This window comes from Scyliorhinus canicula, chromosome 11, assembly GCF_902713615.1.
Source record: "Scyliorhinus canicula chromosome 11, sScyCan1.1, whole genome shotgun sequence".
NCBI classification, from domain to species: domain Eukaryota; kingdom Metazoa; phylum Chordata; class Chondrichthyes; order Carcharhiniformes; family Scyliorhinidae; genus Scyliorhinus; species Scyliorhinus canicula.
In genome coordinates, this window is record NC_052156.1 from 46417389 (window position 1) to 46437905 (window position 20517).

The window sequence follows — 20517 nt, forward strand, 5'->3', positions numbered from 1 at the left end:
GACTGGCATTTGCGTGATGCTGTCAAATCCATCCGTGACTGCCTTCAGTCCGTTTTGCATGTATTAGTTTCGATTACTTATGTTCGATCATCATACTTTCAAGTCTTGTGAGACGAGTTTAGCATACTGTCTTTAGTACTGTTGGCAATATAAATGCAAATTGCATTTTGTTCTGGATTTACCAAAACCTTATACTTCGGTGTCAGTTTAAACGGAAGTCTTTGCATGTCGGTCAAACTCTAAAGTAAATGCACTTGAAATGCGTCGATGCTGGAATTAACATAAACCGGCGGCGGGGCGGGGCGGGGGGGGGGGGGGGGGTACAGTTTTGTGTTGTACCTATCATAATTCCACGCAGTGACACTGTTGGTCTAAGTTTCAACCCCGACTATCCAGATTGTGAAACAGTACAACTGGTTCGTAAAGGAAGCTGAAAACTAGAAGATTTGACACGGCTGCTCTCAAGTCAAACACAGGTTCGTCTACGCAAGATCCTTGTTATTGAAAATGAAACTAAGAAACGGGTTCTCCTGTGAGGGTTGCTCATCACACAGAGCAATCAACAAGCTCTCCGAACAGACGGATTTCAAATTTACAGAAACGTATTAAAAATTGCGCGTGACCAGAGTGTTTTACAGCATTTACTGAGAAATGGCAAGTTATCGGGATGGGAGACAGAGCTCGGAGCCCCTCCAGGCCCCCACACATCCATCCCAGTCACAAAAAGCGCCTCCACGGCCTATCATGAACAAAGTTGTGGAGTGTTAAAAGATTAATTCAGCATCACTCGCAGAAACACGCCAGCCGCTCCAAGCCGGAGCAGCAGCCTCACCAAAATGACAGACTTACCGCCGCTGTCAGATCAACTAACTGCGATTCCCAAGGGGAGGGGGCTGGGAGAAAGAGAGATATGGAGCCGCGCTGATCTGTGGAACTCGTAGTTCTCCAAACGGATTCACTTCCGTTGAGCGTCAGGAAACGCTCCGCCGGAGAACTACAACTCCCAGCGGTCTGAGCGCCAGCCGTCCGGCCGGCTGCGAGCCTCCCTGCCGACCGCCCGTCCTCTCCTCCCCGCAACACAATCCCACAGGCAAATTGATTGGTCATCCCCGGAAACCAAGGGCAACGGGCCGATAGTGAACCTGTGACTGGCTGAAGCGCGTGGTCCATCAACCGTTTTTTTTCGTTTGGGGATTGCTCTGGTAGCGCGCGCGCCCCCTCCCTCCGAGGAGCCGGCACCGTGGCGCGCGCGAGAGATGAGAGATTCCAGCTGGGCAGGTGCGCGCATACACGCGCGAGTCGGATTCGTTGGCTTTAAAGTGCCCCGAGGCGCACATGGTACTTCCTGTTGGGAAGAATGGAAAGCTTCCAGCTCGAGCCGGAGCCTCTGCGACTGCCTCGCTCGCTGCTGCCTTTCACTCGCTGCTCCGCTGATGATGGACTGATCGCGCTCTCGCCGGACGGACGCTGCTAAATAGGCTTCGGGATTAAATGGTTCCATCACGTCGTCGGCGCTACTCGGCTTGCACTGCAGTTTCACTTTTCGCAGAAGAGAAATCTCGCAAGCCCGGCTCAGCTCCTTTCTTGTTCAGGCCCTCCAAGTGAGACCGTGGACTTTTTATCCGCGCCCCCCTCCCTTCCTCCCCTCCCACCTTCCCTTTCCCCCCACCTTCTCCCTCCTCCTCCTCTCCCCACGACAGTAAAACTATTCAACAAGTTGTGTTTGGATGTACATTTGTCATGCAGAGGCTCTTGGAACGGGGGTTTGTGCTTTTCTTCTGCTACACAGTCTGCAGGGTTTTTTTCGCCGCTTCTCTGCCCAGTAAGTTTCCAAACTAATGCAACAATACCGTGTGTCTGTTTCGGTTGACATGATGTTTGTGAATTGGAATTGGGTGGGTGGGGGGAATGTTTCTGGCGGTAAAGAAAATGTTGAAGAGAGCCGGGAGCGGAAGGGTGCTGGTTTGGCACACGGGCGGGATCGCTGGTTCCGTCCAGTTCTAACTGCGCCCTGAGCTCAAGATGTTGCTGAGATTTATTTTTGCATTTTGTTTCAATTTATGCCGATGCAGTTTTTTTTATTTCGTTTTGGGATTTAAAAAAAAAAGAAACTCCGGTTAAACGATTAACCCTCATTTTTTGGTGCAGTGCCAGCGTAAAGAGGAATTCAGAACAAGAGTGAAGTGGAAATGGAAATACTTGAGAGGTTCCTTCATAACGGTGTGATTTTTCTTTTGCCTCTCTTATCCCATCGTCTTTCAAGGCGAAGGAGATTGACAGCCGGCGGCGAGGGCTCTCGCTGTCTAAGGGTGGGTGGGAGGTATAAAAATTAAAATAAGTATTTTTTTTCCCCCTCATTGCTCACTCACTCTTGGCTGACCTTGACTGTACCGGTCAGATTCCCACAGTCCTCACATTGATGAGAAGTCCAGTGGCTACAATATGGTCAGCCCCACCGTTTAAACAAACCAGAACTTGGATTTGGAAACTGCATAGACTATTGTTGAATAACCTTTATCTCCATTTTAATATTCTTTATTGTATGACATTGGAATACCTTTTTAAAAAATGAGGAAAATGTTTTAGCCTTCGGTTGTGTCATGATTGAGCCGGGACTCGGGAGCCAGGGGAAACTGGCTGGACCCGTGGGCCGATGTGCTGTTTTGTACTGTAATTACATTAAGGAGGCCGGCAACCAGGCGCATTAAGAGAACAAGGTCTGATGTAGGCTTGATTTGACAGCATTGTGAGTTGTGATTGATTGATTCCGATGAACATTGGCTTAACTTGAGCCGCGTGTTTGAAGTGAAGTACGGTGTGTGTCTGAGAGGGGGGAGGGGGGGGGGGTTGATTGTTTGGCAGTGGATTGTGTTTGTTGACTTGAGACTTTATTGTGTGGCAGTCACATAGTCAAAGGACCACATTTTTGTAAATGCAAAGGAATACAATTGCACACGGAGGGACGGGAGTAATGTATTGCTTCGAAGCAAGCCTGAGAAGTACCGTTTTTATCCTGGAAAATTCTTCAATTTGTTTCACCAGAATAGCCTTCTTCCTGTACGTTTCCGGGAAAATGAGCAATTAATAATATTCGAGAGTGTCTTAGTGTGACTTGCAGAGACATCTCCGATTTCCAAGTTGTTATCTTGTAACAACGATGTACAGATCCGATGTACAGTTGGTGACTCCGATTTATTCGTACAGTCTTCATTCTGAAGCGATAGCCATGGAATGGGTTAAACTGCGCTTTCCGTGTCGCAGTCCATACATAACGTTGTAAAAATAAAGTTTGCTAAGTAAGAAAAGGCAGAATCGTGCAGGTATTTGACTTTAGATTGAGCTCAAGCACATGTTGCCAGGTAGCCAGCAAATCCAACACATGCGCTTGGATTTGTCAGCAGTAATTGTGGTGAGCAGTACATTACCAAAAGGTATTGAGAAGGACATGCGAGGCGATGGAAGCATCGTCACCATCCTTAATGGGAGATTGATGTTCCGAAGAACAGCGCCCACATCACACAGTTTGTAGGACAGTGCAGTGAGCTCTGAAACCCACGTTTCTTTTTTTCTGTCGATGTTATGCAGTAACTACCTTTTTTAAAAAAAAATATAGTTCTCTATTTTCCTGTTGCTCTTCTCCATTTTCTGGGTGCCAATAGATAATCAAACCCGAAAAACAAAATTTTTATGCGGATTTCTTGATTTGTGTATTTTCTATTTCTCTCTTGCTTCTGCCAATCAGTATTTGCACAACCCCCACATCAAATAACTAAGGAGTTCCCAAAGTAATGACTGACGCTGCCTGTCCGACTGTTTGTTTGTTTGTTTCCAGCATTTTCTCTTTCTTAATTTCCAGCATCCGCAACTTTATATCCGATTTGGTCAATAGCGATGTCATTAACCGGGTATATATGTGCATGTGTGTTTATGGTTCACGTCCATGTCCTAATTGTCACAACATTGTTACACTTGTAACCTGCTTTTAAAGTAACCGATTTCTACTCGCTTAGGAACATTTGCTTATCTGAATACATGTTTGCTCCACAATCTGTCAGCTAAAAAAAACTAAGATACAAGCAGCTTAACAAATCCTTTGCAATTACTTCAAATGGGAAACTTACCCAATCATTTCAGGTTTTCATTAGTTAGTTAGAAGGATCTTGTTTCTTTAAGAATGTCTGGACCCACAAGGGACCAAATTATGGACAAAAGGTGCAATTTGTGGGTTGCATTATTCTTCACAGCATGTACTTACAAACTTGCTGTTAATCTTGTTTGTTGGCATTCAGTTAGTATGATTCTTGAAAGTGGGCATATTATGAAATTGTGGTCAGCAATTCTGCTTGGAGACAGAATACAGACAGAGGAATTGCTTTGAAGTTCTCCTTCCTCAGGCGTTTGCAGTTATCAGAGGCGCTAAATGATGAGGACATTCTGCCAGGAAGACTGTATTGGTATGTCGGAAACGAACTAGGATGTAACTGAATTCTGTGACAGCTGCCTATGCTTCTCTGTTTAAAAAAGGATGGTGTTATTTTTAAATAGGATCCATTAAAGCTCTTTGTCAATCAGGTCATTTTAGCTGCGCGAGAGAGCAATCTAATCCACAGTGAAGAAAATAAAAAGTGTTGTTGATGGTTGGACTTGCTGTATATTTAAATCCTTGTAATTCAAGATGCCTAGTATTTTGCATTGGCTTTAAAATTGATGTTACTGCCTGGCAGCTACCCACTACAGGAAAGAAGTAGAATTTGTTAAGACTGTGGACATTAAAAAAAATCTCCTGGATGCCGAACGGCCATACACCTGCAACTCTAATAAATTTGGAGGGTTTGTGATTTCAAAGTGGTGGCTTCAACTCATAGTGATGATTGACCCTTGTGGTATTTCTGATCCTAACTGCTTTGTACATCTTCTTAATGATGTGCTGCTGTTTTGTAAACCAGACTTCACAATGTACATTATTCTACTCTCTTCACCAGTGTCACTCCATGTCCTTGCAGTATCAACATTAAACCAACAAAAATAATTCCAGGTTCACAAGTGGCTGCATTTTAACTGTGTATGGCAAACTGAAAATGTGGCTCACTGCAGATGCTGTCAATTTATTTTTTTCCTTGTGATTGATCAGATAGCTTTAGTTCAATGATTCCACATGTCGGTATCAAAAGACCTGTCATCCAATAAGTGACAATTGGGGACAGGTAATAATTTTATTTTTAATCCGAAATGAAGTTACTGACCTGTGTGTAATATTTCCATGGTGCTAATTCAACTTTAAAAAAATATATACACTATTAGTTAATGCGTTTGGCTGCTCTATGACTGCCAGAAACCCATCATTTATGGCAAGTAATCTTTCTCAAACCAACTGAAGTCAACTTTTCAGTGAATAAGATTGACTGCCTTATGGTGCTATGACAGACATGGTCTAATTTTCTGCCTTTTGTTTATTTTGAAGTTCAATTTTCAGCTTAAATGAGTAATTCCTAAAACAAATGATATACAATTAACTTTGATATCAAATAACATTTTCCAAAAAATTTTTAAAAACAATACAACAAATTCTATTTCCGTTTGCTTGGCATGCTCAAACGAATGGTGTTTTTCTGCATTTGAGAATTTTGCAATTCTTAAAATTGTGCTGAATACTTCTTAGGTTTTATGCGACAGATGTCATGCTTCTTGAAAGTATCAAAAATGTTTTTTTCACAGCCATATGCCTGAAAATCATTTTTAGTGTTGTCTATTTTGGATTGCTCTGCAATGGAAATAAAAATCATTTTCAGTGTTGGCTATTTTATTGTTGTATGTCGGCCTTTCTTTTATTTTGGAATTTAGAATAACTGTTGGGGATACGCAACAATTTCTTACGGATCATTATAACACAATAATGAGTATGCTTCAAAAAATATTTGTTGTGAAATAGTTCAAGACATAATGCGAAAGGTGGAAAACAAAACCACTTATTTTTCTCTCTTGCACTTTAAATATAAATTTGAATAATCAGATGAAGCCTTAAAATTGTGACAATTACACCAAAACATAATTCCTAACCAAGCAGTGTTAATTACCAGTAAAAATAATACCATTTACCCGTTGTTAATCGAAGTCTCTCACCGCACCCGCCTCAGAATAAAAATACACATTTATTTTTAGAAATGTTGTTAAATAACCATCATTATATTCAATTATAATGCACAGCTAGGCAAAAAGTTCTGTTTTATAAATATAAAATTTGTTTTTTACATCGGTTTCACTTGCATTACGAGTTTTCCATACTCTTTTACTGTATGATTTGAAAATCTTCAAAACTCGTGTTTACAAAAAAATGGCCTCATCCCAGCTAACAATTCTGCTATTTCTAGTAAGGCAGCTTTTTGGGACCAAACAACAAGGACCTGAAATTGCTATGAAAATGACGACCGGGCTATTGGAGCTCACTGGCATGGATAAAAGGCACTGCAGCTTCAGGCAAAGAATAGATGTGTGGTTAAATCTACATATTCAAGGGTGGTGCAGTGGTTAGCACTGCTACCTCATGGTGCCGAGGGCCCGTGTTCGATCCTGGCCCCAGGTCACTTTCCATGTGGAGTTTGTACATTCTTCCTGTGTCTGCGTGGGTCTCAACTCCACAACCCAAAGATGTGCAGGGTAGGTGGATTGGTTACGCTAAATTGCCCCTTAATTGGAAAAAAATGAATTGGATACTTTAAAATTAAAAAAGTAAAATCTACATATTCAAACATTGCTGTCCAGGTTCAGCTTTGCCCTTGGCTTGCTTTCTTTTTCTAGGAACTGACTGTATTTGTCCAATAAACCTGCTCCAGAAAGTTGTCATAAGAACTGTAGTTGTACTATTAACTATGCAGTACATGCTCATGGCTGCAGTCAACCTTATAGACACCAGAAGTGTGGAAATTCATTCCCTGAATTTTCTGGAACAATTTCTAAATTGTCAAAGTTACATTTTCGCCTTAGTTTTCCTTTCTGTCTCTTCTTTTTTGTCATGCTTTCTTAACCAAATCTTTTTAGATTTCTCCACCTGATATGACATGAAATTCACCCTCTTTAATTCACCCTCCTTCATGGTCCAACTTGTCTTTGATTCCAAAAGTTTTAAACATAATCAGTGAAGAGAGAGCCCTATTTCCCTCGCTGCATCATTATCAGATCATGTTTTCAGCAACTTCTAAGATCAGGCAGTTTTTAAAAAATTTAGATTACCCAATTATTTTTTCCAATTAAGGGGCAATTTAGCGTGTCCAATCCACCTACTCTGCACATTTTTGGGTTGTGGGGGCGAAACCCATGCAGACACGGGGAGAATGTGCAAACTCCACACGGACAGTGACCCAGAGCCGGGATCGAACCTGGGACCTCGGCGCCGTGAGGCGGTTGTGCTAACCACTAGGCCACCGTGCTGCCCTTGACCAGGCAGTTTTAAGCTGAAATGTGCATGGGCTAGTCGAACTACTGGCACATGTCAACAAATCTAATCCAATTCATTAAGCATGTAAATAGTTAAGCTGATCTTGGTTTTGAATATTAGCTTGATTTGGCCGAATGAATAGTAGTTCACATCAAATCAAAAAAAGAGTATATAATTTTTTTTTAAATCTTGCATGGTTTAGAAAATAGTTTAAACAAAGTATTTAAATATTAAAAACAAACATAGAATCAGTTGGATATTGAACTCCAAAGTTGATATTCCAAAATCTGAAGTGCTACTGGAAATTATTGGGCATGGGTTATCTTTCTGATATTAAGCTGGGTGTACATTTCACAGGGTGGCACAACAATTTGTTTGGTAAAATGTTCTTAGTTTACCATCAGAATCTCTCACTAAGCTTTTTGTGACAGACAATGCTGGAAATAGTTCATAAGCTTTTGGAGCAGAATTAGTCCATTTGGGCCCATTGAGTCTGCTCTGCCATTCGATCATGGTTGAGATAAAGCAGTCCATGTATACTATGTTCTTAAATGACCCATGGCTTAGTGGGTGTAACTGTTTTTTATTGATCAAAGTTTCAACCTTAACTTAGAAAGTTGTAAACCAAAGGAAGTTGATTGTGTAGGTTGTATTGCATTTGATATTCAGGAGAATGTTTAACTTGCTGGTTGGATTTTATACTTGTAAATAAGATCTGCATTTGTTGACTTGTGAGATGTAGAAAACTAACAAGTGAGAACAGCATGGCAGGGAATACCAAATAATTAAACCTATTTGTGATAGATGCTCTGGGTTTGCCTATTTCATAGTTAGGCCTCTAGGTGGTGCACCTTTTGTAGTATTGAATTGAGAGATAAAATTGTTTGCATTTATTTTTGTGATCATGTGCATGTTTTAAATAAAAAACATTTTAGAACTATTCCAGATAAATCTTCAGCTTATATCCTGTAATAACCCAACCATTTGTATCTCCTCACTGCAGCAGTTAGTGTGCACAGGCAGTAAGATCTGCTTCAATACTTTGGCTTGGGCAGTGATAGGCAACATTTGCAGCACACAAGAGCCGAACAATGGACATATCCAATTCCCCATGGTGTTCAATTGTCAGAAAAATGGAGGTAGTTTTAGGTGATTGATATTTGTATTGTTAAATATTAGAAATAAGCTATATATTTAAGTGGGTTTAATTTAATGTTTATGTCGGGTATATTGGGGCGCTTGGTTTTAGTACAAACTGTCTGTTTTCGTTCGAGAGGTTTGCAGCGTGAAAAATAAATAAGCTTGAAGAGGGAAAGAGATGTTGCTTAGAAACTGGGGCACCTTTTCGGGGACAAGAGCTTTTTGAGTTTAGTGTTTTAATTGGAAACCAAAACAGGAGCTCAGCAGGGAGAGAAAGAACATTTCAGTTGTGCGAGAAGAAAAACCACACAATGGAGTAATGGTTAAGAAAGCCAGTGCCAGAAATTTGAAGGAAACTGAAGAAATGGGTTTCCGGGAAGCCTAATGTTAACGGAACAGGGGAAACTAGAACAAGATACTGTTCAGTGAAGATCGAGCTGAAAAGGAGTTGATTAGTGAATTACACAAGATATCTGATGGGGTTCTTCGGTTTATGAGACCTTACAGAGCCTGTGACATGTTAGTTGAAATAATTGTGGAGTGATTGTTGGCTGGAGCTTGTTTGTTTAAAAGCCAAAGGAATTCTGAAAGAGTTGGAAAACCTTGGGGAAGATCTTAAAATAGTAGAGAGGACGTTTTGTTTGAAAGGGTCATTGGAAAACCTGGAGGTGGTTCTTGATGAGAACAGCTGATGGAAATCTGGAGGTGAATTCTTGATGAGAACACTGATGGAAAGCATGTTTGAAATAAGATGTTAAAGAACGTCTTTCAGAGTGGAGTTTGTCTAATTGTGTCATGAGTGTTTCCAATCATCTGGTGCAAATTCGAGGAGAAACCCATGAAAGATCAATTTGAGTGGCATCCGCCATTTGGTTTCCGAGTCGGGTGTTATCCTTAAATCTGTATACATTTGTATAAGATAAGGGAGAGTGAAGGAGTGTTAGGTGATAATCACATTTTTCATGTTCATATTTTTGTTCCTGTTTTTAAAAGAAAACACAGTTGGCAGTCCTATGATTCTCGCTCCACATTTTCTAAAATAATGTACCGGTCTTCTGAACCAGGATTTCATTCTGGGCCTTCCCATCCACTGGTAACGCTACTAGGATCGTGACACATTGATGTTGCCGTTGTCTTTCATTTCTTTCATTTTTCAAATCCAACACCAACTCTCTGGGGGTTATCATTGACCAGAGACTTAACTGTAGCAGCCACATAAACTCTTGCTACAAAGCAGAGGTTGAATATGTTGCGATAACTGGTCGTCTCACTCCTCTGAGCCTGTCCACCACTGACAAGACACATGTCAAGGAGTGGATGAAAACACCTCCAACAACAATGGAGAAACTTGACACCATCCAGGACAAAGCAGCCCTCTTGAACAGCACCCCATTCACCACCTTAAATAGTCACTCCCCCCCACCACTGGCACACTATCATCCACAAGGGCAATACAGCAGCTCACCAAGCCTATTTTGACAGCATCTTCCAGACCTGTGACCTCTACCACCTAAAAATGAAAAAGGCAGTAGATGCATTGGAACACCACTTGCAGCTTTCTCTCTGATTCACACATCATCCTGACTTGGAAATCTATCACCATTTCTTCACTGTGACATAGAAAATAGGAGCAGGCATAGGCCAACCGACCCTTCGTGCCTTCACCACCATTCATTATGTTCATGGCTGATCATCCAACTCGGTAACCTCTTCCCGCTTTTCCCCCATATTCTGTGATCCTTTAGTCCCAAGAGCTAACCTTACTCCTTTGACCTCAAACTGCTTTCTGTGGTAGCCAAGTTCACAGGCTCACCACTCTGGGTGACGCAATTTCTCCTCATCTCAATCCTAAATGGTTTACCCTGTAACCTTAGACTGTGACCCTGGCTCTGGACCACCCCCCCCCCCCCCCCCCCCCCCAGTTTTAAGTTTCTATGAGATCTCCCTCATTTTCTAAACTCCAGCAAATGTAATCCTAATGGATTCTATCTCTCTCAGGTTAGTCCCAGCCATCAGTCTAATGCCAAAATCCTGGACTTCATTCCCGAACTGCACTGTGGATGCACCTAACATTGCAATGACTCAAGAAAACTGCTCACCACCTGTATCTCTGTGCTTAACAGCTGCAGCTCATTTCACAGCATGTTTATGTTTGCATTGAATTAAATGTTCAAGGTTCAAATCCCTTTCAAGGATTTGAGCACAAAAATCAAGGGTGATACAAGTGTAGTACTGAGTGCCTGGTGCACTGTTCGAGGCACTGCCTTTTAGGATGAGACATTAAACAAAGGCCCCATCGACCTTACCAGGTGAATGTAAAAGATCGCAAGGCACTATTTCAAAGGAGGTATCCTGGTGTCCTGTGGGAGTTTGCTGTGTGCAAATTGGTTGTCATGCCTTGTGCATTACAACAGTGACTACACTTGGTACTTATTGCTAACTTCAAATTTTAAACTTTGAAAGCATAAATTAACTTTAGTTTTAATTTCAAAAATTTGTGCAGTAATAGAGTGAGGGCTAACTTTAAACTTATGTGGTATACCTTTAGCAGAATGATGGACCATTGAACTGCATGTTTGCTTACCAGCATTCTCCTTTGTTACCAGCAGTACTCCTTTTGTGGTTGCAGAAAACAATGATAAGAGGAGGAATGTATATATTTGAAAGGAACTGATGCTTGAATTTGACTGGCTCAGCATTCAGAACAAAAATGGGGCAGTCAGAAAAATATGTACAGTTTATTTGATAAGTGCTTTATTTGATGTTGACAGTGTCCAGCAACTCGTGTACAACATCTAAGTGTCAAGCATTCTAAAATATGCACTGAATAAGCTTTTTCTCTATTTTTCACATTCATTACATTGATTATTGAAAAGATTAGGATGAATAAAATGGCATGTTCATTCTTAATCAATACACTTGTATTACGAGCAAATCTGTACATGGGGGCCTTAATTATCTGAAGTACAATTGTGCTTTCTATGTTATCTAGCAGAAAGTTCCATCACTGCATTAGATGTCATGCAGCACAAACCACCAGCTCCTAGTTTCTTCAGAAATAAATTTTGCCATCCAAGAAATATTAGATCACATTTATTTGTATTGTTCTTCAGCTTTATCCCTATATCAAACATTTTGCTTGCAGCATTTAAGACCAAAATATGGTCGGGCTTGATTTTCCACCAATTTCATTGTCCACCAGTAGGGGGGATGCCTCCATTATGGTGGATAATGGGAGCTCTGCCGTAAATAATTGAGCACATTATTTTTCAACTTTTACTCCACATTTCAGTAAAGGGGCAATGTTCTAATTATTTGGAGACTGTTAAAATAATGCATAATTTTATTTTAAAAATCACAATAGTATTCAATCAATATTTTAAACCGCTTCTTCCAATTGAGAAAATTATTTAATGCTAAGCTATCACAAGGCTCTATTCCTACTTTGTTGCCTCTTCTCTCAGCCAGAAAGGAGATCGTGGGTGCTGTCTTAACTAGATCATTTAGATTTTTGACCCCAGATTGATGTACCTCTGCTACTTTGTCATTGTATCTAAATGTTGAATAGATTAAAATAATAGATCAAAGATCTAGGTTTTATGGACGTGTTACCACTTATATACATGGTAAGATTTATAGAATGAAAGTATTCATCAATGCATTTAATATTACCTGTAAAAGCTGGATAACATTTATTACTTGTGTGGGGAGGCAAGAAAAAATCAAAGGTTCGTCATTTAAATAAGCTTCTAATCCAGTTTTAAAACAAACACCCATAGATTCTCACAGATTTATCCTGCTTTTTAACATGTAGTAGTGCATTTTGGCTGCTATTGCTCCCAATTGGGTTACAGATTAAAACTAATTATTTTAACTGCTGAGTGGCGGAAGTTTTGTAAATAAATTGCATGGCTTTTAACAAAGGATTTGGAAGCGAAGGAAAACCATAGAATTAGAGAATATTTATTAATGAGCAGATGTTGAGACTTTTTATCTATCCTAAAATGCTGTCCTTCAATTATCTTTTTGTAAACATTTAAATCATGTTTTTTACACTTGCACCTAGTGTCTGTGATTTCCTGGCAAAGCAGTTGAGTTTTTCCAAGTCAAATTATTTGATAGGGAGACTCAAATGTTGGCCGCGATTCTACCAGCGTGTCAATGAGTGAATTACAGGAAGAGAGATCCAAATCGGGGAGTGTATCCTCACACAGGTCACCTAACTCGCGGCATGATCATGATAACTCCCCCACTGGGGGTGAGCCAGATAATATTTAAATGAGCCATTCGACTCATTCTGCAAGGCCATCTTTATGCAGTATTCACCTGACTCCTGGGAGTCACCGACTGCACTAGTGAAGCCTCAACAAGGCGCCGATTGGTAATGTGTCCACAAGCAGAGTCATGATGGCCACTTGGCTGTCTCTGAGGCCACCCTCAATTTCCAGATGGGCACTGTCAAGTGCTGAGGACCATGCCTATGAGAGGGGAGGGGTGGGGGGCCTCGGTGACCCCCAAAGTGGGATGTCTTCGGTGGCGGGGGGATGGCATTTCCCTTGGTTGCGGCTGTGAGACACCCTTTGAGGAGCCAGTCTCGCCAGCGGGTTTTCCCCCACTCCTGAATAAATTTCTACATGTGGGCTAGACTGGTGAGAACTTTCCCAAGACCCCCAAAAATGACTTGAGTATGGATGAATACCAGTCTGGATCTTGCCCAAAATGACACGTGGGGCACGATTCTCTTGCCACGTTGTGTTCTCGAGCACGATGTGGCTGGAGAATCCTGGGAGAACAGCCTGACGGACCTCCCAACAGCCTCTAGGGCTCGGCGGATTCACCCAAGTCCCATGAGATGTTGGAGTCGGAACTACGGTCAAAATGGGCAGGATCAAATGACGCTCGCGGGCGTAGGTCATAAACGTACTTCCGATCCATTGGCTGCCATCAATTCTGACTTTTCCAGGGAGGCTGCTACACAAATATGGACCAGGCGGGCCAGCATCCGGGGGTTCTCCCGGGCCATCGGAGACCCCTGGGTGATTGGCTCAGTGCAGGAGAATCCCTCCCCACCCAAAAATGTGGACACCTTGGCACTGCTCAGCTAGTGCCCAGACAGCACTGCCTGGGTACCAGGGTGACAGTGCAAGGCTGCCCAATTGCCAGTGAGGCACTGCCAGGGGTCGAGGGGAGAAATGCTCATGAAATGAGGGTGGAAAGGGGTTTGAAGGGTGGGGAAGTGTAGGGCAAGTACACTGGGAGGTTGAAGGGGTGGGGTGCTGTGGGAGGTCCCCCAGGGACCCCATAGTGGGGTGTACTCACTTGGGTTGTATGTGGGGCATGCCATTGCCCATGGGTGGGGGGGACCCACAAGCTCATATAGAGATCAGGGCACCCTTTCAAAATGGAGAGTGGCCTGACCTCTAGCTCCTCAGTGCTTTAAAAAAAAAAGATCCTTGGTGGGATTATCTGCCACACCATTTTCTGATGAGCCCCCCCCCCACCCCTGCTGACAGCGCGGTAGCACAGGACATCTGGGCAGCGCGGTAGCACAAGTGGATAGCACTGTGGCTTCACAGCGCCACGGTCCCAGGTTCGATTCTCCATTGGGTCACTGTGTGGAGTCTGCACTTTCTCCCCCTGTCTGCGTGGGTTTCCTCCCAAGGTCCAAAGATGTGCAGGTTAGGTGGATTGGCCATGATAAATAGATGTTGGTGACCAAAAAGGTCAGATGGCGTTATTGGGTTAATGGGGATAGGGTGGAAGTAAGGGCTTAAGTGGGCTGGTGCAGGCTCAATGGGCCGAATAGCCTCCTTCTGTACAGTCTGTTCTATATTCCATGACCGTGAAATTCTCGGTCCCGCCAGCTAGCCAATGGGGTTTCCCATTGTGGGCAGACCCACGCCATCGGGAAATCCCATGCCTGGGTGTGCTGCTGGCGCAATGGAGATTCCCGCCAGCTGAGAATCTAGCCCCTTAAGTGTGGGCTAAACCAGTGAGAAACTCCCAGGGCCCAAATCAAGTATCATTGAACAGCGGTGGGGAACACACTGGCAGAGCTGATGGGGAAACTCCCTGAAAAACCCACCACAAATTCACTTTGAAATTATTTGGGAGAATCATGCCCATGGAAATGATTGAGTGAATCACAACCGTTATCTTGCTTCATTAACTGTAAGCACTTCAGAGTGCCATCAGAAAACAGCAATCGTGCAAACATGATGCATTGTTAGGGTGAAAAAAATTTCAACAGCATGTTGTAAAATGTTCTTAGTTTCTCACTTTTGCCACTCCCCCTTTGCTCATTTTAAAATAAGTCTGCAGAACACAAGGGAGTTTCATTAAATCTTAATAGCTAGCTAGAAATTTTCTTCCTGTGCTTAAAGTATGAAATCAAAGTGATTATTTGTTTTTTTTATAAACATTTTTTATTGAGGTATTTTTTTAACATTGTTTATATTGCTGCTGCTGCTGCTGTTACAATGTACATGAAAATATAAACTTAATGCAAATACCACCTCCCTTCCCAACATGTCCCACCATTAACTAATCTACGCTCTTTCCCCTCCCTCTGCTGACGATTAAGTCTCCGTGAAGAAGTCGATAAATGGTTGGCACCTCTAGCGAACCCTAACAGTGACCCCCTCAAGGCGAACTTAATTTTCTCCAAACGGAGAAAGCTAGCCATGTTCGATAGCCAGGTCTCCAACTTTGGGGGCTTTGAGTCCCACCATGCCAGTAATATCCACCTCCGGGCTACCAGGGAAGTAAAGGCCAGAAAGTCTGCCTCTTTCTCCTCCTGGGTTCTCGGATCCTGCGACACCCTGAAAATCGGCAACTACCTTGTTTTTAATACCTTGACATGTCATCAGCAAACCCCTGCCAAAATCCCCTCGGCTTTGGACATGCTCAGAACATGTGGACATGGTTCGCTGGTCTTCCTGCACATTTTGCGCACCTGTCTTCCACCCCAAAGAATCTGCTCATCTGGGCCACTGTCATGTGGGCCTGGTGAACGACCTTGAATTGAATCAGGCTGAGTCTGGCACAAGTTGCAGTTGTGACTCCACTCAATGCATCCGCCCAAAGGCCGTCCTCTATCTCTTCTCTCTTTCTCTTCTCCTCCTCCCCCCCCCCCCCCCCCCCAGCTCTTCCTCCCACTTTTGCTTCAGCTTCCCAGTCTGTGTCTCCTCTGATCCCATAAGTTCCTTGTAAATGTCAGAAACGCACCCCTCCCCTATCCATCCTCTGGAAACTACCCTGTACTGAATCCGCGTTCGTGGCAGGAGTGGGAAGGTTGATACCTATCTACGCAGAAAGTCCCACACCTGCAGATATCAATATTCGTTTACCTTTGCCAACCAAAACTTCTCCACCAGTGCCCTCATACTCTGAAAGCTCCCCTCTATAAACAAGTCCCCCATCCTTTCAATCCCTGCTCTCCGGCATATTCGGAACCCCCCCGTCCATCCTCCAAGGGGCAAACCGGTGATTACTACAGATTGGGGACCAGACTGATGTCCCACATATCTCCTCCATTGCCCCCAGACTCTCAAGGCCGCCACCACCAAGGGGCTGGTGGAGTACCGCACCGGCGGGAACAGCAGAGGCGCAGTTACCAGCGCCCCCAAACTTGGTGCCCTTGCAAGAAGCCGCCTCCATACCCATGCATGCCGGACCCCCCCCCCCCCCAGCCACTTCCTAATCATGGCTACGTTAGCCACCCAGTAATAATTGCTGAAGTTCGGCAGCACCAGCCTGCCCTCTCCCCGACTCTGCTCAAGCATTACCTTTTTCACTCTTAGGGACTTTTCCCCCCCCCCCCCATACGAAGCCTGCAATAACTTTATTGACCCGCTTAATGACTGCAGGATGAAAATGTGGACATGTTTGAAATACAAACCGGAATCTCAGGAGGACCATCGTTTTCACCGTTTGGACTCTCCCAGCTAGATACGACGGGAGCGCGTCCCAATTCTGGAAATCATCTTTCATCTCAGCCACCAACCAGGCCAAATGCAATTTATGTAGCCAGTCCCAATCCCGCTCCACTTGAATACAAAGGTACCTGAAACTGTCATCTACCAATCTAAACGGCAGTTCCCCCAGTCGCCTCTCTTGACCCCTCGCCTGGACCGCAAACATCTCGCTCTTCCCCACATTAAGCATATACCCCTAAAACCGGCTGAATTCCCATGATTTCTTCCATCCCCTCAATTGGACCTGAAACATACAGAAGTAGGTCATCGGCAGACAGCGAGACTGTGCTCCCCCTCCCTCTGACCAGCCCCTTGAGGCCCTCGGAGCAATTGCCAGTGGCTCTATAGCTAGTGCAAACAGCAGTGGGGAGAGGGGGCTTCCCTGTCTTGTCCTCCAGTGTAAAATAATAGTCCGAAGTCGTCCTGTTCGTTCGTACACTTGCCACAGAAGCCTGGTACAGCAACCTGATCCAGTCAATAAAGCCCCTCCCAAATCTGAACCACCCCAGAACCCATAAATAATCCCACTCAACTGTTAAAAGCTTTTTCCGCATCCATCGCGACCACGACCTCCACCTCCCTACTTTTCCGGCGGCATCATGATTACGTTTAACAGCCTTCTTGCATTGGCCACCAGCTGCCTTCCCTTCACGAACCCCGTCTGATCCTCCACGATGACATTCGGTACACAATCCTCAATCCTGGAGGACAAAATTTTGGCCAACCGTTTGACGTCTAGGTTCAACAGGGATATCAGCCTGTAAGACCCACATAGTTCCGGGTTCTTGTCCCGTTTCAGGAGAAGCGAAAACATGGCCTGTGACATTGTCTGGGGCAGAACACCTCTTTCCCTTGCCTTGTTAAACATCTTCATCAGCACCGGTCCCAATATCCCGGAGAACGTTTTCTGGAACTCCGCTGGGTACCCATCCAGTCCCAAGGCATTACCCGACTGCATGGCCTTCAAGCCCTCCACTATCTCTTCCAACCCGATCGGGGCCCCCAGTCCTTCTGCCAGCTCCCCGTCCACCTTCGGGGAAAGTCAGTCCCTCGAGAAAGTGGCTCAACCCTTCTGGCCCCTCAGGGGGTTCCGACCTGTACAGCCTGCTGTAGAAATCCCTGAACGCCTTACTCACCCCTGCCGAATCCCGAACTAAGTTCCCATCCCCGTAAATAACTTTCCCTATTTCTCTAGCCGCCTCTCTCTTTCACAGCTGCTGTGCAAGCATCCTGCTAGCCTTCTCACCATGCTCGTAGATCGGCCACCTCTCCTTTCTGAGCTGTTCCACTGCCCTCCCTGTGGTTAACAAGCCGAACTCCGCTTGTAGCCTCTGCCGTTCCCTTAAAGGGTTAGGGTTTATCTCTGGAGTCTCCGCGTACCTCCTGTCAACAACCAGTCGGTCCGTCTCTGCCCTCTCCGTCCTGTCCCTGTGAGCCCGGATCGAGATCAGCTCTCCTCTCACCACTGCCTTCAGCGCTTCCCAGACCACCGCTGCTGAGACCTCCCCCATACCAGGTAATTCTGTATGCATTTCCTCAGCCTCTTGCACACCGCTTTGTCCGCCAATAGCCCTACATCCAACCTCCATTGCGGGCGCTGATTGCTATCTTTACTAACCTGCAGGTCAACCCAGTGTGGAGCATGGTCCGAAATTGTGATCGCCAAGTACCCCATGTCCACCACCCCTGCCAGCAAGGCCCTACCTAAAACAAAGAAATAGATCCAAGAGTATACCTTATGCACGTGGGAGTAGAAGGAGAGCTCCTTCACCCTCGGCTGCCTAAATCTCCATGGATCCATTCTCCCCCCCCTCCCCCTCCCCACCTGCTCCATGAACACTTTCAGTTCCTTGGCCATTGCTGACACCCTACCCGTTTTCGAGCATGACCGATCCAGGCTGGGGTCAGTAACTGTATTAAAGTCCCCTCCCATGACTAGCTTGTGAGAGTCCAGGTCCGGTATCTATCCCAACATCCTCTTTATAAATTCCACGTCATCCCAATTTGGCATATATATATATATTAACCAGCACTACCTTCATCCTCTCCGGCTTACCACTAACCACAATATCGACCCCCTCACATCCGAAACTCTTCTACCCACCTCAAATATCACCCATTTATTAATCAGGATCACAACCCCTCCAGTCTTTGTGTCCAGCCCCGAGTGGAAGACCTGACTGACCCAGCCTTTCCTCAATCTAACCTGGTCCACTACACGAAGGTGCGTCTCCTGCAGCATTACCACATCCGCCTTCAGTCCCCTCCAGATGCGCGAACACACGTGCCCTCTTAACCGGCCCATTTAACCCTCGAACATTCAAGGTGATCAGCCTAGTTGAGGTGGCCCCCCCCTCTCTCTGCTGATCAGCCATCCCCTTTCTTGGGCCCGCCTCCAGCCCATGCGCTGCGCCTCCTCCGGCCTGCCCCCCCGGCAGCACCCGCCACTGATCTCCCCTCTGTCCCTGGTCAGCAGAACTACCCCCCCCCCCCTCCCCGAGCAACACCACTCTGAAACCTAACCCATACAATAAACTAAACATATGCATACCCCCCCACTGCACTTCCATGAGCGAGCTCACCCAGCTAGCTTGGTGGCCCCTGCCTCCGGTGCCAAAAAGTCTCCCACCCACCTATTGTGCCCTCACTTCCCCCCCCCCCCCCCCCCCCCCCGCTCATACAAACAAATTCCCTCATCTAACGATCCCCACACAATCGGCCAGCTGAAAGAAAAACACCAAAACCAAAACAAGCACATCTCCATCCCACAAAAGTACACATCAAAGAAAAAGGCATTGCCAACATTCACCAAAAAGAAAACCCAAAAACGAACCCCCCCCCCCTTCTTAAACAGAACAGAAAAAAACCATATAAGCCGACAAGTTGCATCAAAGTTCGAGAGTTCTCAGCCCACCACCAGTCCTTTTTTCTTTTTGCGAAGTCCAGCGTGTCTTCGGGCGACTCAAAATCATGATGCTGGTCCTCATTTGTGACCCAGAGATGAGCCGGATACAGCAGTCTAAACTTCACCTGTTTCTTGAAGATTGACTTAATTTGGTTGAAGCCTGCCCTTTTCCTAGCCACCTCCACACTCTGGTCTTGGTAGACCCACAGGATACTATTGTCCCACTTAGAGCTCAGTGTCTGCTTGGCCCACTGTAGAATGCACTCCTTATCCAAGTACCTGTGGAATCTCGCCACCATTGCCCTTGGGGGGGGGGGGGGGGGGTCTCCCATTCTCAGCTTCCTCTGAGTACTCTGTGAGCCCTGCCCATCTCCCAAGGGTCAGGAGAATGTCCCCTCCCCCAGCAGCTTTTCAAACTGACCTGCTACGCATGCCCCAGCAACAGCTCCCTCAGACCCTTCCAGGAGCCCGACAATTCTTGCGTTCTGCTGACGGGACCTATACTCTAGGTCCTCCACCTCCTCCAGAAGCCATTTCTGCTGGACCTGCAACATCCCCATCTCCAGCTCCACCGCAGTTTGATGCTCCTGCTGCTCAGCCAGTGCCTTCTCAACGTGTGTGGTGGTCCATTGCAACTCCGCTGTCCACTGGAATTTATCGGTGGAGCAATTGCGCTACAAAACTTTTGCACTAATGTTCAAGAACTGTTGCATTCCAATCCCGTGTGACCATTCGACCCTTTCCGATTGTCTGGCCAAGGAAAGTGACTTTGTCTTTCCTAAATTCACTTTTGTCTAGGTTTATCACCAAACCCCCACCTGAGGTTGATCGAATAATTCCCATCAGATGTTTTAAATGTCCTTTCTGAATGTCCTGGCTGAAAATTACAGGATCATCAATGTATACTGCACAATTGGGTAATCCTGAAACAACTTTATTCACCGTTGAAATGTGGCTGGTGCATTTTTCATGTCAAATAGCATAACTTTGAATTGGTATATACCATCTGGAGTCACAAAAGCTGAAATCTCCTTCGCCCTTTCGGATAAAGGTGCTTGCCAGTA

General features: G+C 44.9%; 2 protein-coding genes across 3 annotated transcripts in view; one reads left to right on the forward strand and one right to left on the reverse strand.

Moving 5' to 3' along the window:
• fhit (fragile histidine triad diadenosine triphosphatase) overlaps positions 1 to 1200 on the reverse strand; it is a 1624435-nt gene extending 1623235 nt beyond the window's left edge. Inside the window, exon 1 of one of the 2 annotated variants that reach the window (XM_038810527.1) lies at positions 850 to 1200. In XM_038810527.1, the coding sequence (XP_038666455.1) occupies positions 850 to 1170 (321 nt within the window). In that variant the 5' untranslated portion in view covers positions 1171 to 1200. The remainder of the gene's footprint in view (positions 1 to 849) is intronic. The other variant, XM_038810530.1, reaches the window with a different exon arrangement.
• A 386-nt stretch (positions 1201 to 1586) lies between these two features.
• LOC119973064 (receptor-type tyrosine-protein phosphatase gamma-like) overlaps positions 1587 to 20517 on the forward strand; it is a 1019600-nt gene continuing 1000669 nt past the window's right edge. Inside the window, exon 1 of the mRNA XM_038810525.1 lies at positions 1587 to 1822. Within this exon, the coding sequence (XP_038666453.1) occupies positions 1741 to 1822 (82 nt within the window). The 5' untranslated portion in view covers positions 1587 to 1740. The remainder of the gene's footprint in view (positions 1823 to 20517) is intronic.